Source organism: Erpetoichthys calabaricus, chromosome 2 (assembly GCF_900747795.2).
Source record: "Erpetoichthys calabaricus chromosome 2, fErpCal1.3, whole genome shotgun sequence".
NCBI lineage: Eukaryota > Metazoa > Chordata > Cladistia > Polypteriformes > Polypteridae > Erpetoichthys > Erpetoichthys calabaricus.
The window spans coordinates 86,573,452-86,590,390 of NC_041395.2; the positions used below are offsets into that span (position 1 = coordinate 86,573,452).

At 38.7% G+C, this 16,939-nt stretch overlaps 1 protein-coding gene across 1 annotated transcript in view; it reads right to left on the bottom strand.

Annotated features, from left to right (window-relative positions):
- The window catches only part of LOC114646055 (cytochrome P450 2B4-like), a 62,499-nt gene that overhangs the window by 2,822 nt on the left and 42,738 nt on the right, over positions 1–16,939 (bottom strand). The window contains exons 6-8 of the mRNA XM_028794037.2: positions 11,136–11,277; positions 6,317–6,504; positions 5,666–5,807 (exon numbers count right to left, since the gene is read on the bottom strand). Of these exons, the coding sequence (XP_028649870.1) occupies positions 5,666–5,807; positions 6,317–6,504; positions 11,136–11,277 (472 nt within the window). The remainder of the gene's footprint in view (positions 1–5,665; positions 5,808–6,316; positions 6,505–11,135; positions 11,278–16,939) is intronic.

Sequence of the window (16,939 nt, forward strand, 5' to 3'; positions counted from 1 at the left end):
TCAGTGCTAGCAGGTGCATGCAGGGGGCCGGTTGCTTGTGCAATAACAAGTTTGACCTGGCGGCGATCAAAGCACATGTACCGCGTGTCTGCCTAGGGGGTTGCCAGCTGGGATCCCAAGTTGTTTTGTCGTGTAGTATATAACTATGTTTTTATTATTGAGTTTGTTTGATGCAAGATGCACTCCGATTGCTATGTACAACTTAGAATCAATCCTCTTACAAATGAACATAAAGCTAAACACTTTTTTATTTAAAGTGCCCCTTTAACATTTGCAGTGTTTTCATTTATTAACAAGTTGAACACCGCCAGTCATGTAAACTTTCAACTATAATCAGTGTATTATTGTGACACAGGGGAAAGTCGCTGTGGCTCCTTAAAGAATTTCTTTTTGAAGGAATCCTGCATACGCTGTTAGTTTTGAAAGCCTATAAAGCACATGAGAATCTGATTTTCAATGGGCTCTGAATTTTTCCCTACACAGTCCCTTTCTGGAGTTTGCCATCGTGGTGTGCATGCCTAATGTAGGAAAAAGGCTATAACGTGTGTTTTCAGGCATTTCAGTATGGACAGGGATTCTTTTGAAAACGATACAAAAACTCCAGTGTGGATTGGGATCATTTTCGTTTAAAACTATAGATGTGGTTATGGGGAGTTATCTGCTATTTGCTTCAGTACAGTTTCTGACCTGGTACTGGTCTAAAAATTGATATATTGATACAGAAATCAATATTTTAGTACCAATCCAAGCTTTTTGCTTTCAAAGAGATTAATATTATAACATATGAATTACTAGCATGTTTAATAGCTAATTTAATAAATTTAAATTATACTACATATCATGATTCAAGAAATAATAATTAATATGCAATTCAAGGGTGGAAATATTTTGGTTTTATTATTGATGAATCAATCAAATCAAATGAATCGAGTCATTAAATCAGGTAGTTTGAAAGCACTGAATCAGTAAAGTGAATCAAAATTCCCATCACTATTTTTTCACAGACTTATATGGATTTTGCAAGCCATATGTTAGGCACAGTTGGTTATCTATTCTGATATGATTCTGATTTCTAAACTATAAAAGATATTTTTTCATTACAGCTGTATGCAAAAGTAAAGTGTATCTGCTTTCTTTTGATGCATAAACTGTAAAAAAATTATTTGACCGACACCAAGAAAAGCCTCTTTCTGTTGACAACAGCAACTAAAGTCCCAGACAGCCTGGCAAACTGGGAGAGCTTTATATTTGCATTGCTTGCAATTAATTCTAACTTGTGTAACATTTGAAGGCACCTTCGAAAGCTGAGAAGTTATCTTAGTTTAGAAAAATCTGATCTGGATATAAAAACAGACTGTCAATTAACAACAAACACGGGCTTATATGCATTTATTGACAAAAAAGAATCATATTATGCAATTGCTGTGGCTTACAGAGAAAAGGATACACACACTGGAAAGGCACTCCAGTCCATTAAAACAAAAGTGATAATAGTTACCATGAGCAAAACTAGAAATCCCTCCACACCATTATTACTGGCACTCATATTAGTCAAAGACAAATAATAATGGTCAGCTCACACTAGAATAATATGTAATGTCTCTTTCAAAAGCTGATGGGTTCTGGATTTTAGAAATCTGACTGGACAATGATGTGGATGTCCCTTTGATATTAAAACAGGCCTAAATGCATTTCAGCTCATCTACAGACTCCTACAATGAGGAAGTGGCATATGGAGAAAAACAGACTGTACATTCATTCAAAAACTAAACTTCCACCATTTTTACTGAATAAAAGTCTGTCCTGTAAATCTAAGACAATCTTAGGTACTGAATGACAACCTAGCCCTCCTCTCCCCAAGGTGAGCTGTGCAGTGATCATATGTTCAGGCTGTAAAGACAATGAGAGTGGTAGAAAAGTATGGAATATAGCATATTAATGGGAAACGACTGACCTTAAAGTGTAACAGTTTTGCATTTGTTTCATTTACCCTGGTGTCGCACACAGGGCCAGATGAATGCGGGGCTAAGTCCAGAGAAGCAGCACCACTTATGGATCAGTCACGTCTGGACGATACATAATCTGATTACTAAGGTCAGTATCAGTACCTGTGTAATCCAGCATATACAGTAGCATTGGTTCATCCCTATCTCTTATTTGTGATGTGCAGTTTATGTAATAGTTTAAAACTGATTCTCTGCTACATTTTCTTAAGGTCCCTATTAATTTTTACTATCAACTGAGGTTTTCATGTGTATTTAGTTCACAGTTTTACATATTGATCAGATTCCTGTACGTTTACAAGCTACCAGGATTAGCTTTGGCCCTCCATTACCCTGAATTGGATTAAACAGGTTACTTTATGTTAACTAATAACTTTATGTAACTTGCAAGCTGTGTTCAATCATTTAAATGTATCTCTTAAACTCATTTAAATGTAGTAAAGACTTTCTTGTTATCTTGTGTTTCTGCTTTGACTGAAAATCGACATTTGATGGTGATTGATGGTGAAGGTTTAAAAATATACTTTCATTTCTTTTGCAGTGGTTTATAATAACATAATCTTCCATGATATGTATTTAAGGGGGAAAAAAATGGGAAACAAACTTGTTAACCAGGGGCCTCATGTATAACGCCGTGTGTAGAACTCACACTATAACATGGCGTAAGCACAAAAGCGGGAATGTGCGTACGCACAGAAAAATCCAGATGCAGGAATCTGTGCGTAGGCAAACTTTCACGTTCTTCCGCTACATAAATCCCGATCAGCGTGAAAAGTAACGCACGTGCATGCGCCTTCTGTCCCGCCCCAACTCCTCCCAGAATTATGCCTCTTTGAATCTGCAAATCGATATAAATAGCCTTCTGTGAAAAGACAATGGGAAAAGCTCGGGGGAAAATATAAGAATTTCAGCAAATACCAAGTGGAGGCAAAGGAAAAACATACTATTTGTTGGTTTAAACAGTGGTATAATCAACAAAAGAAAGTTGATCGAGTGACATAGTGTCGGAGAAACTCGAAAGCTCAAGTTCACAAAGTCGCACAGTGCCCTAAATATAAAAGAAGTTGTCACATATCAAAGTCGGCGTGAAAAGGCGACTCGTAGCAGACCGTCTGAGTGTCATATGAAAGCTTATTAAGGTACAGAGAAAAAAATAGGCACACAGTGGGAAAAAAGCACGAAATGTCAACTTTAATCTTGAAATTTCCACTTTAATCACGTAGTTTATTTTGTCATTAAAGTAGAACATCATAAACTTCATCTTAAAATCGTTTATTTTACTAGTTTCTCAAATCCCATCATAACTAAAGTAGCACGTTAAATGCTTTGTTCTGTGTTTGATCTTCTATGTGTGTGAATCACTACGTGCTTCCGTTCTTTCTCTTTCTCCGACAGGACACAGAATCCATTACATTCGTGATATTACAGCTCTCTGAATAATTAAAATACTGATATGTATACTTGATATCATTTTCATGATGATAGGAATGAAAGCATGGTATTAAACATGGGAACACGGTGGCGCAGTGATTGTTCATATCTCATGCAAGAGGCTTGCTGCGTCATGTGTGACCTTCAATGAAATTATTTATTACAGAAGTACTGTCTCGTTCAAACGTACTAACCTCCAATTCCTGTCCTTACTTTTCTTTCTCCAAATACCCAATCGCCACACAATCAGCTCTTTAATAGATGTTAAGCCATCTGTAAGCTTAGAACGCCGATTCTTCAAAACTTTTAAGGAACATTGAAATATCTTCATAGTACATGTTTAATTATTCTATCCGTCTATCCTTCCAGTGTCGCGTCAGCACCAGCAATTATACAGCGCAAGGCAGGAGCTATCCGTGAACTAGTTAGCGCTGCGGCACCGTGTCCTCACATGTTTAATTATTAACAATACAGATTATTTAAATGAAGTTAAAGTTTTATCTGTATACTTTAAGCAACATATTTTGCTGCATTTCATCTTAAAATTGATATTGTCATCATACGCACTTTATAAAGTGGCACAGGTTGTGCAATATTATAACTGTAGTGCAAGTTTACAGTGGGGTACTTGTACTTGTAAGTACAAACAGTTCTACGAGGAGCACTTGATGGACTGATTGAGTGCATTTATAGTTCTTGGGATGAAACTGTTTCTGAAACGTGAGGTCCGTACAGGAAACTCTTTGACGCATTTTCCGTGGCTGAGGTAGTGTGTGCTTGAAACTGTATACCAATAATTCTCTTTCCGATCAGCTGCTGCTGTGATTCCGCACTCAGATACAGTGATATAAATACTCCGAGTGGTGCAGTGAGAGTAACATGGAAAAAGATGATCCGCTGTGGCAACCCTTAACGGGAGCAGCTGAAAGAAGAAGAAGATGCAGTGAGAGTAACAACGCTAAAGCAGTTATGGTATTTGGAATACTATGGCTATTCCCTAGACCATTATATTGCTATAGGTTAATTACAATCAGATGCATTACACTAATAAACAATATGCAGTTAATTTCAGTGTATTTATAAAGCCGCGTCAGGAATGTGGGTCTAAGAAAGAAAGGGTAACCACACAGGAACAGTAGCACTGCTTTGACGCTGGGGGCCGCCAGTCTGCAAACCCGAGCGGAGAAATTGCGTATGCCAGGGTATGAGGTACCGTGGAAATGTGCGTGGCTTTATGCCAAGTTTAGGTTTTATACATCGTGATTTGAGCGTGGAAATGTTCGTAGGCAACATTTCTGTGCGTACGAACCGTTTATACATGAGGTCCCAGGTGTTTGGTAGGAAGTATGACAGGATAGTAGACCAAAATAATCCTATTTTTTATTGACTGAAGTAGTGCGCACATATAATTTAGTCATGGCACAGGTTTTTGCAAAGCTTGGCTTGATTTGCTCATCTATCTTATTCTAACTTGCTAGTTTGGGAAGACAGGAAGTTTAGATGAGGAACACTCTTATGTGGTGGGGAATATCATTCCAAGTTGTGTTTTATCCTATTCTTACTGTTATGTGATTGTATTGTTCAGGATTTATTTTTTCCATGCCTGTTCATAAACTTTAATAAATCCATCCATCTTCTAAACCCGCTTTATCCTGAGCAGGGTGATGAGGAGCAGGAGCCTATCCTAGCAAGCATATGGTGCAAGGCAGGAACAGTCTCTGGACAGAGTTGCAGTCCATAATAAGGGTGAACACACTGACACACATTTACACACACGTTCAATTTAGCATCACCAGTCCACCTAACCTGCAGGTCTTTGAACTGTGGGAGGAAACCCACACGGACATGTGGAGAACATGCAAATTCCATGTAGTAAGGACCAAGGACATCAAACTTGGTCTCCTTACTGTGAGGTAGGAGGGCTAACACTGCACCACTGTCCCACCACTGTATTTGTAAATATTTTTCTCATTTTATTTCAAAATTGTCTCAAGTTCAAAATAGGGAAAATACAACATACAAAACAGAACGCCACAAATTCTCTTCACAGAGCTAGATGGCCAATCTGCCATTGCTACCTCAGAAATACAATATAATAATGCAATATAACCATGTAATATACACAGTAACTGCACCTTATTTGCAATGGGACAAATTGTGCTTACAGTGCAGATATTGTTATCAGTCACTTTACCTTAACCATTGACACATTCAAATGTAAATCTACTTACCTGCAGAAAAAGGAATGAACGGTTCTGGCCTGAAGAAATTTCCTTCATCATCCAGAAAATTCTCTGGGTTAAACTGGTCTGGAAACTTCCACATTGATTTGTCATAAAACACTGAAGACATGTTAATAAACACCTGGGTCCCCTAGGTAAGAGTAAACATATTTTATATATTGTTTCAGGCAAACATTCGCAAGAACAAAAATATGCAATTTTGTTTTTACATGCAAAATTATCATCTGCCTAGCATTTTCACCACAAACACCATATTTTAGGTAAAATTTATAATGCTTAGATGGAATTTGTTTGCAACAGAGACATACCTGCACATATTATTTCCCAAAGAAGGTATGAAAGAAATGATACACATTTACTTTGATACTTATGATTCCCATTCACAATACTGAATTTTAATGGCACACTGCAATTTCATTCATTATATTCCAGGCCTCACGTACACCCACATTGCGATTTAGTGTTTAAAATGTATATAGCACTGGGAATAAGAAAGTGATTAATTCTGTTCAGGGAGAGAGGGTTAGATAATGGCTGTCTTTGTCTGTGAGGAAACGCTCTTCCTAATCCCATGAAAGTAAAATATTCAGCGGTTAGATCATTTGCTTATAAAGTTTTTGATTCCTTGATTCATCTCACCTTAGGAAGGAAGTAGCCTCGTAATTCAGTATCTTTTGTCACTTCCCGTGGCACTCCAAAGGGAACGATGTTTCCCATACGCTGAATCTCATTGATAGTAGCCTCAACAAATGGCAAGTTAATCCTGTCCTCATACGAGGGGAGCCGGTTAAATCCAACCTTAGAAATAATCTCCTGGAAGCACTTCTCTGATATCAGGAAAGAGTAAAATTTATTAAATATCCTTTATAGTCAGTGTGTTAAAAATATTACATTTTAAGAAATGATTTTTTTTGTGTAAGGCTTTTGTGAATTCTGATGTCTAAAACATTTTGGTAAAGGATCATGACATTCTACCTGGTACTGTGCTGGTTTTTAGGTTTTTCCCTTCCCTCTTCCTCCACAGATCCTACACTAGTTACAGTGCATTTAGCCTTTTTGCAACATTTCCATACTAATTCATCTGCTATATTATATCAAGTATGGTCTACTAATATTGTTAAAAGTCTTCTGATATAATAGACTGTCTTTTTCAAAGATGTCTCAGATGAGCTTACTGAAGGTATGCTTGACGTTGTGAGCTCGTCATTAGATGCGGGGGTCTTCCCAGGTTGTCTAAGCAGCTGTTAAACCCCTGCTCATGGAAAATAATCTAGACTCTCCTGTCTTTGACAACTTTAGACTTAGTTGTAGTCTGCATTTCTTAAGTAAAATTCCACAAAAAGCAGTTTTTCAGCAGTTAAATGATTACTTGAACATTGTATTTTTCATATGTTTCAATAAGGATTTAGAACAAATCATAGTACAGAAACTGCACTGACAAAAGTAGCAAATGACTTGTGGATTAATGGGGCCACGGGCCACATATCAGTTTTTGTTCTCTTAGACCAGAGAGCAGCATCTGACACCACAGACTAAGCAGTATTCTTATACATCATCTTAGACCAGTGGTTCCTAAACTTAATCCTGGGGACTCCCTGTGGCTGCAGGTTTTTGTTACAACCAGATCGAGTTTGGGAACCACTGCCTTAGACAAAGGGTGGGTCTCGTTGGTAGTGTCTTAAGCTGTCTTCAGTCTTATTAAACAGGTAGAAACTTCTTAGTTAACTGAGGTGATTGCAGTTCAAAGCTACATCACATTTTACATGATGTGCCACAAGGATCTATATTGGGCACACTGCTTTTTTCAATCTACATGCTTCCATTATACTCGATTAACTCAAAACACAAGGTGAACTACTACAGCTATCCAGATGACATGCAGTTTTACTTATGTATAGTACCCAATAACCCTGATACTCTGTATTCTCTGATTCAATGTCTAACCTGAATTTCTGAATGGATGAGTAGAATCTTTCTCAAGCTAAATAGGGAAAAAACAGAACTCATAGTGTCACCAAAACTGGAAATAATGAGGGTATTAAAAATAAACTTCACCCCTTAGCATTAAAAGTCAATGTGGACATAAAAGAATTTAGGTGTAATCATGGACTCTGACCTAAACTTTAAATCACACATTAACCAGATTACAAGGACTACATTTTTTCACTTAAGGAACAGTGCAAAAGGACCTCTTAACACTGCAGGATGCTGGCAAATTAATTCATGGTTTTGTATTTAGTAGACTAGATTACTGTAATGCACACTTAATTGGACAGCCTAAGAAAGAAATCATTTGGTTTTAAATAGTTCAGAATGCAGTAGCAAGAATCTTAACTGGAAAAACAACATCTAAGCAATTGTTACATTGATTACCTGTGTCCATTAAAATTGAATCTGAAATACTACTAATGATACATAAGGATTTAGATAATCTTGATCCTTCCTGTATGTCAGATTGCCTCTCACCCTACATTCCAAATCGTAACCTTAGAGTCTGCTTATTATTCCAAGAGCTAATCATAAAAGAAATGGTGAGGCGGCGTTTTGCTGTCATGCACCAAAGCTCTGGAACACTTTAATACTTTACCAATAGAGATATGCCAGGCTGATACTGTGGAACATTTTTAAAAACCTCCTAAAAATCCACTTTTTTAATTAGGCTTCTGTATAGCTACATTTTAGTTGAACTCCTAATAGACTATACATGCAGGGATTATCAAATTCTTCAAGGATTTGCAATCTTTACTAATCTCAGTTTTTCTCTGCTTTCCTTTCCGTTTTCTCTGTGGTGATTTGCGCCACCACCACCTGACTGAGACACTGTGCAGCCACCTGAATAAAAGTGAGAGCTCCAGCTGTTCATGAGACCCATTGCATCGAATCCTGTGCGCCGTAGCCTGGAAAGATTGAGGAATGACTGAAAGACAGCTATGTTAGGCAGATTGCCCAGTGGGGCTGGGCCAACTTTTAGTGTTGGGACCCCTGCAGATTTTGTGCTTTATTTTTCTCCAGCTTAACTGGAGTTTTTTTTTTCTTTTTTTTTTGTTTCTATCCTCCTTGTCATCTGAACTTATCATCATACTCATCTGTAGAGACTTATATATAAGTAGTAGAAAAACAGTCTAATATATAATACCAGTAACGGCGCACTGCACGATAACGTGCAGTGAATACACTTGACTTGAGCATTCATAGTTTTCATCCTCTTTCTCTGTACGTTTAGCATTCATTTGCTCAGAGGTTGATGTGCTTGCTGCTTCCTGAGCTGCTCTTCTTTACTCCACCCTAGCGGCCCGCTGCTTCTCTTCTTTCGTCGGCATCTTATCGCGTTAAAACTGATTAAGTTAGTTTTTGTGTTGCAATTACTTAGTACGTTATCTTTAATTTTTCACTTAATCTGGCACTTAAGTCTTCAATCTGCCTAAAGAATGATTAGCGAAGCTGGTAGGGAATGAGAGAATGATTTACTTCTTCTTCTTCTGGGGGCTGTCTCATGTGTCTTCAGCGCACTACAGCTTGTTTCATTTGCCAGGTCAACTTTTCATGGTTGGGGGCACATGGCATGGCAGGTTCATCACCTGCTAGCAATTACAGCTGTAGGTTGAAATAATTGCCCACTTCACTTTATCTGACCGGCGGATAAAAAAAAATACCTTTGCAAAACCTATTGCAAATATTTCTTGCTTTCTGAATTGATCTCTTGAATTCCTGACTTTCATTTTGTCCTACTAACCTTGTATTTCATCATGATCTTTGACTTTATTGTTTCAGCACTTACTGATCTCCCAGTTTTTATCCTTTTCTATTTTGTGTTTCATTCCTGAGTTGCACTTTAATGAAAGAAATTGCAAAAAGTTTCACATTCCCAGAAAGCATGTGCCTGCTGTTGGATATGTTTGCGTAACTGGCTTTAATGTGCAGCTCATGTGTTTTCATTGTACACTTTCTTAATTGAAGCCCAATGTCAGTTTTAAACAGATTTTGCTAAATTAACCACTGGTTTCTGTTCTGTGTAGATTATTGCATTGCACTGTACTGCATTGAATGTTATCAGGTTAAGTGTCAAGCCTCCATAAACCTAAGATGGATTAAGCAGGATTGGTAATGGAAGGAAGCATGCTTGGATTTTAGCAAGGGCATAGTAGCCCAAGGCCCCAAAAAAGCATTTTTCACAGCAGGACTGGCGCATTAAGTAACACCAGTGTAATGCCAGCCAGTGATCAAAAGTAATAATAAATATATGTAAAATGATAAAAATGATTAGCTTTAAAAAAAAAATACAAAAAAATTGGTATTAAAAACAATAAAATGTATAATATGAAATTGAATGCAAAATGAAACTCAAGCCCAACAGTACAGGTGGACTTGAGATGATATAATTGGGGCTTAGCCCGGGGAAATGACCTCCTGGAGTCAGGGCTGAGAGTTTCGCTGGGTATGTTATATTAAATGTCTGGTATACGGGACTGCACCGCCAACTGTATCCAACTTGCTAAGGTTATGTACATGAAAGCTATGACCGAAAAAAACTGATGGAAACGCAGCATAATGTGAAACAGCCTTTAAATTAAAAACCAATGTTATTTTTAGATTCCTTCAAGTTCAAAACCCCTATTTGGACTGATACTTATTGAAAATCCGCCCAGGAAAAGCTACAAAATATTAACAAAGACTAAGCATAACACTGATCCCTTGATTCAGAGGCCGTTACTAGTGATAAAAGACACAGAGAGAGAAACATTTTCACTTATTGCTTGTCTGTGGTCATTTGTTGCATTTTGTTTGTAGTTATTATTCAGTCTGCATCTTTTTTTGTTTGAGGCACAGTGGTTAGCATATGGTCCACATTAGAGAATTCATAAGCACTAAAGGCATTTCATCCACTCAAGAGCTTTAACAGTTTCTTAGACAAAAACACTTGCAGAACATCTTCCCAAATGTAGACACTGATTTCAGGCTTTACAAGCAGAGAGTGATCTTTCTCCAACCTCAGGCTAGTGAAGAATAGGCTCAGATCCACAGTGGGACAGGAAAGACTGAATCATTTGACTCTGATGCCACTAGAGGAGAGTGATTTGGTTTATTGTCATCTGTGCAGTAATGGCCTATTAAAAATATAGCTTTGAGACAGCATACTTTGTATCTTATAATTTCAGAGAGTAAGCCCAAATTTTTCCTGTTCGTCAGATTTTTTTTCCCATTTATTTTAAAGCTAACACTCTGTACTAATCACACACTTTAGTCTGTGTTACTCTGAGAATTTGAAGTTGATGTGTATGGCATTCATAGTATTTTATGTAGGTAGGGCCCTAAAAATGCCTCTAACCCTGGGGCACCCACCATACTTAATCTGGCCCTGGATGGAAGGACGGAATATTTCTTTCTTTCTGTTTTCTCCAATAGCAAGATATATATCCCTATTAAGAACAAGTGAATATAAATATCAAATGAACAATACCTTGAATTTCAGGATGCTGTGTCATGTAGAGCAATCCCCACCTTACTGTGGTGGTAGTCGTGTCTGATCCAGCAACGAAAAGGTCACCAATGGTTATGATAAGGTTCTCGTCAGTGAACATGAAAGCTGGATTAGACCTTTGCTGTAAGAAACAGAAAGGCAACTTTGAGAAGGACATATAAGAAGAGATTGAATTTTGCTATGTTATGTACACATGACAATAACCTTTACTATTTTTTCCCCAATGCCCTTTCTTGGTAATATATATAATACAGTTTACTAAAACTGCTAAAAAAGGAGTGCATATTCTTAATTAATAAGTCCCAGTGCATTGAGTACTTTCTAAAAGATGCTCACTTAACCTAGCACATCTCATGGTTAAATGTCAACTTTTGTACCTACTAAAGTAATTTTATCCTTATCATTGCTGTGTGTGCTCAGGCTCAGGCTTAAACGGAATTAAGTAATCTTTATACCACCTGTAAGGAGGAGTTCATTATACAGGTAAACCTCGATAACTGTAATTGTAAAGATAGATAGATAGATAGATAGATAGATAGATAGATAGATAGATAGATAGATAGATAGATAGATAGATAGATAGATAGATAGATAGATAGATATGAAGAAATAAGTGGCAGAAAAGTTCTTGTAGCACGGTTACTTTGTCATCAAATTAATCTCTACTCTGGTATGCCACCATGAAAGGGTTAATTTAGACTGTGGCAGACCCACACTTTCCTCAAGTCTTACTACACTTTACTTCTCATTCTTGTTAATACTGTAAATAAAAAGCAAACAGCACACCATCAACATTAAAGATTTATCAGTATTGTTCAGAGCTTACCAAACAAGAGCTTTTGAGCTTTTTAAACAGATCATCTTTACAGACTCATTTACTATTCTTAATGGATACATAGAGTCACATCTTATTTTGAATATTTTGGAGACCCTGTATGTGACAGAACTTTCAAACTATCATCAACTACAAATAGAAGGCACTGAAATCACCACCATCAGAACCTCATTTTAAGATAAGCTGAATACATTTTCCATTCATTTTGACTATCAAAAGAGAGAGCCTTCCATTATGCCAGCCAATAAAATTTGGGGGTTGAGCATTACACGTCCATGAGAATAATGTGTGTTAGAGATTAAAAAAAGTAAACATTTGGCCAAGGGTCTCATCCACAATGTTATCCCACATTCTCAGAATCTACATTGATCAGCTCACCCTTGTATTTGCAAATATTTTTAGACTTCTATTGCTCCAGTCACACCGCAATGTCAGAGTGAACTTTATAAACCCTGAATTGGAAATTCAACTCTTTATAATTGAATAACAAACAAAAAAAAAAAAACATGTTTGTGTCTAAATAGTAAACTACTTTATGGGCAGTTCTCTTGCCTAAAATAAAAATCAAATGTGGCACATACATGCATGGCTTTGATTTGTTCGGTAAAATTAGTAATGGTTTATAGCTGCACCACTAATTCAGTCTCCCTAAACTGAGACAATCGCAATAGCAGTTCATAAGATGATGTCCTCTGCAAGGCCCTAAACAATGTTGTTCAGTATCTCGTCTGACACATATGAAATTTATGGGACCATAAAGATATTTCTTTATAAAGGAAATTTCATTACAATGAATATGGGTAAAAAACATATACTATTGTGACTGGGGTTGCTGGTGATTCGCCATCTCTAACAGCAGCAGCACAAGGACAGCTCCATATCTGCTCTTCTGCGTCTGGTAAACAGTAAACCAATGGCAAAATGATTGGTTGTGCGCTGCAGGATCAGGCATACTATGTAACATGCTTGTCACATGGTGTTTAGAACATTTGACAATAGGCTTTAACCTGCTCTTCCTCACACTCTCCTTGTCTGCCACAGCAGTGATTCTGAGCCACTGGTGTTCTTCTAATCTGAAGATGGAAGCTAAAGCAAGACAATTGTCCCTGTGTCGCAGCTCCTATCTCGTGTGTTTGAGTACTGAAATAACAGCTCCTATTTTGAAAGAAGTCTTGTGACTGTACCTGCCTTCTCTATACAGTAATAAAGTACTTGTATTTTTCTTGGAAACCTAGACTCACGTTCCTGTCTCTTGTGCTACTCTGTGACCCAAGCTTAACAATACCTGTATAAAAAAACAGTGTTTCTTAAACTGTAAAAAGCATTTTATTTGAAAATGAGATTTTAGATTTAACCTTTATTTTTATAGAAATGCAAGATATGAATACAGAATGAAAATGAGACCTTAGATGTAACTTTTTCTTAGCGTAAACTGATGCTGTTTCTCACTTTTTGTGTTTATTGCAAAGAAAACTTTGAGAAGTGCTATGAAACTTGAACAGTACAGTATCTGCACAATGCAGCTACCCACGCAGACAATCAGTGGAGCACTGACTGGCTTTGCCCGTATGATGTTGAACCTATGCCCAAGACTAGAAATTTCACAACAGACCATCACTTTCTTTCAGTCTAACAAGAAAGAGACAGCTTGTTGTAGGGTGCCCGAGGTTTGGTGAAAGCATAGGTATGGCATTAAGTATTTTTTGTATTGCATAATTATCTTCAGTGGCCATTTTTGGTCAAAAAAAAAACTTTTGTTATACTGAAATGTATATTTCATTAAAACGTAATCCGTTAAACATGTGTAACAGATTGAGGCTTTGTCCACCTCTTGAACCCTCAGGTACCACTCTGAACACGAGGTAAAAGAATAACAACTATTTATTTTGTTATTAAACTGTGCACAAAGCACCCTCCACTCCACACTCATATAAATCACAAATACTCTTTCAATAAACCAAACCTCCTCGCCCAGACACTTCGCCACCCTACCTCCCAGCTCAGCTCAGTGTCTGGGCTTTCCCATAGTCCTTTTATATCTCCCGACCCGGAAGTGATTCCTGGCATAACCCACAAGTCCATTTCCTTCTGGGTCAGGGTAAACAGTCCTCTTCTTCACCCCGGGAGCACGTCGTTTCCTCTGGTCACGTGATGATGACGCACTCCCGGGTTATAGGGCACACAAGAGCCCACTAGCCCCCCTACAGCGACTCCCGGTGGTCCCCAAGGTATCCAGCAGGGCTGTGTATAGAAACTACAAAGTCCATGAGGCCCTACTGGAACTCGGGGCACCATCATGCTGTCTGGAGGGCTCCTCCTAGCGGCCTGGGGGTGGCGACCGGAGTCTGTAGCCGGTCGTCCATCACACATGATGTTGTATGAACGTTTGTCCAGGCCAACAAAAGGGATTTGACCTGTATTAACAGCCTTTAACATACAGTAATTGTTCATGTATATGACTTTGCGTAACTCCATCTGGAATAGGACATATAACTTCCTAAATGGCTGCAAAATGGATGAAAATAAATACTGTAAATAAAAAAACCATACAATTTTTAAAACAATTCTTAGGAGCTGTTGCCCGAGACCAAAACTATACACACCTTTCATCCATTATTATGCAGCCATTTCCAGTAATGGTAACAAATGTTCTGATGAAATTACAATGATTGTCTGGTGGCAGACCTGATGAAGTAGCCATGAACACAAAGAACACACAGTGGACTTCAGAAGACCAACAAAAATCCATCCCAGCCATCATCAAATGAAGGACAGTGGAAACAGTGACAAACACAAACTGACCCACAACACTATGATCATGATGGAAATGGTGAATAAGAAAATGTGTGGCATGTCAAGGGATATTCTTCAATTTTTACACTGCAGAACAGAAAATATTTTAACTTTTGGGAGTATTATGTGATATTTACATTTTATTGTTGTAATATAGTCGTGGAATTGTAAAAATGGAATTTAATTGCTATCCAATTTGCAATATTAAGCAAAAAAGTTACATTTCTACAGTAATAAAACTGGATACTAAAATTAGAGTATGTAATTTAGACAAGCTAATCATAAAAAATATTAAAGCTTTATAGATTTTTTTATCTCTTCAGATTTGCATTCAATGTCCCAGTGATGGCTTCAAAAGCAAACTGTGCTGCACTGCTTTACCTACTATGTATTAGTATTTTTGAAAATCTGATGAAATAGTGGAGTTTACCTTTAGAATTGTTTAAGGTATTCTGGTTAACGTTTTAAATGTTATGGTCTAATTTTGTACATCTTCACTGGTATTACAGTATATTATGGAATATCCACATCAAACATGGAGTTGGCAAGTTTATGTTAAGGCAGAAGGGCACAAGTCAAGTCAAGTTGGGGAGCATGTACTGGTACAGTGCATTACCGCACCCACTACATGACGAAACAACTTGGGATCCCAGTTGGCAACCCCCCAGGCGGACACGCAGTCCAGTCCCACCCTCCGGAAATGACCCTCTATCTGCCGCAGCCAGGTGTTACGTGGGCGACCCCTAGGCCTGGTCTAGCCACTCGGGTCCCCAACAATGAGGATCTTACGAGCTGGATCACCCTCAGGGAAACGTGTCACATGGCCATAGTGCCGTAACTGACACTCCCTCATAATGCAGGTAATGTGCCTAATTTGGGAGTCCATGAGCAACCGCTCATTTGACTCAAAGTCAAACCAACAGTACCCAAGGATTTTCCAGAGAGACACAGTACCAAAGGAGTCCAGTCTTCGTCTCAGGTCATTGGATAGCGTCCATGTCTTGCAACCATATAGCAAGACAGGAAGCACCAGGTCTCTAAAGACTTGGACCTTGGTCCTTTTGTATAGATATAGGGAGCACCACACACCCCTTTCCAGCGACCTCATGAACCTCCATGCTTTCCCAATCTGTCTACTGACGTCGTAGGAAGAGTCACCAGAGACATGAATGTCACTGCCAAGGTAAATAAACTTCTTAACAAGGTCGACACTCTCTCCACAAACAGACACAGTGCTGATGGCTGTGCCCAAGAGGTCATTAAAGGCCTGGATCTTGGTTTTTATCCAGGACACTCGCAAGCCCAGACACTCAGACTCCTCGCTCAGTCTCTCCAGCACTCCGATCAAAGCCTCCATTGACTCAGCAAAGATCACAGCATCGTCAGCAAAGTCAAGATCCGTGAATCTTTCTTCACCAACAGATGTCCCACAGCTGCTGGACCCTACAACCTTGCCCAACACCCAGTCCATACAAGCATTGAACAGAGAAGGAGCAAGAGCACACCCCTGACGAACCCCAGAATCAACTGGGAAAAACGCAGAAGTCCTGCCTCCACTCTGCACAGCACTCACAGTACCAGTGTACAGGCCGGCCATGATATCCAGCAACCTCGAGGGGATCCCGCAAACCCTCAGCATGTCCCACAGGGCAGCTCAATCAACTGAGTCGAACGTTTTATGAAAATCGACAAAGGCTGCAAAGAAACTCTGCTGATATTCGTGTTTGCGCTCCATGAAAACCCTCAGTGCTAGGATGCATTCGATGGTAGACTTCTTAGGTGTAAAACCAGACTGTTCCGGTCGCTGGTAGGTGAGCAAGTGATCAAGGATCCTATTGAGGACAACCCTAGTAAGGACCTTACATGACACCGAGAGCAGTGTTATCCCCCTGTAGTTGCTGTAATCCAGGCGATCACCCTTCACTTTCCAGATAGGGACAAGTCCCATTTTCCAGTGGGCTGGGATGATGCCAGTCTCCCAGATGGAAGCAAAGATTGCTTGCAATGCCAGGAGGACAACCTTACCACCTGCCTGGAGAAGTTAACCCCATATACCACAGATCCCTGCAGCCTTTCCTCCCCTCTGCTGGTTTACCACCTGTGCAATCTCAGTGAGATTGGGTGGTTGACAGCTAATCTGAGAAACAGCCTCAAG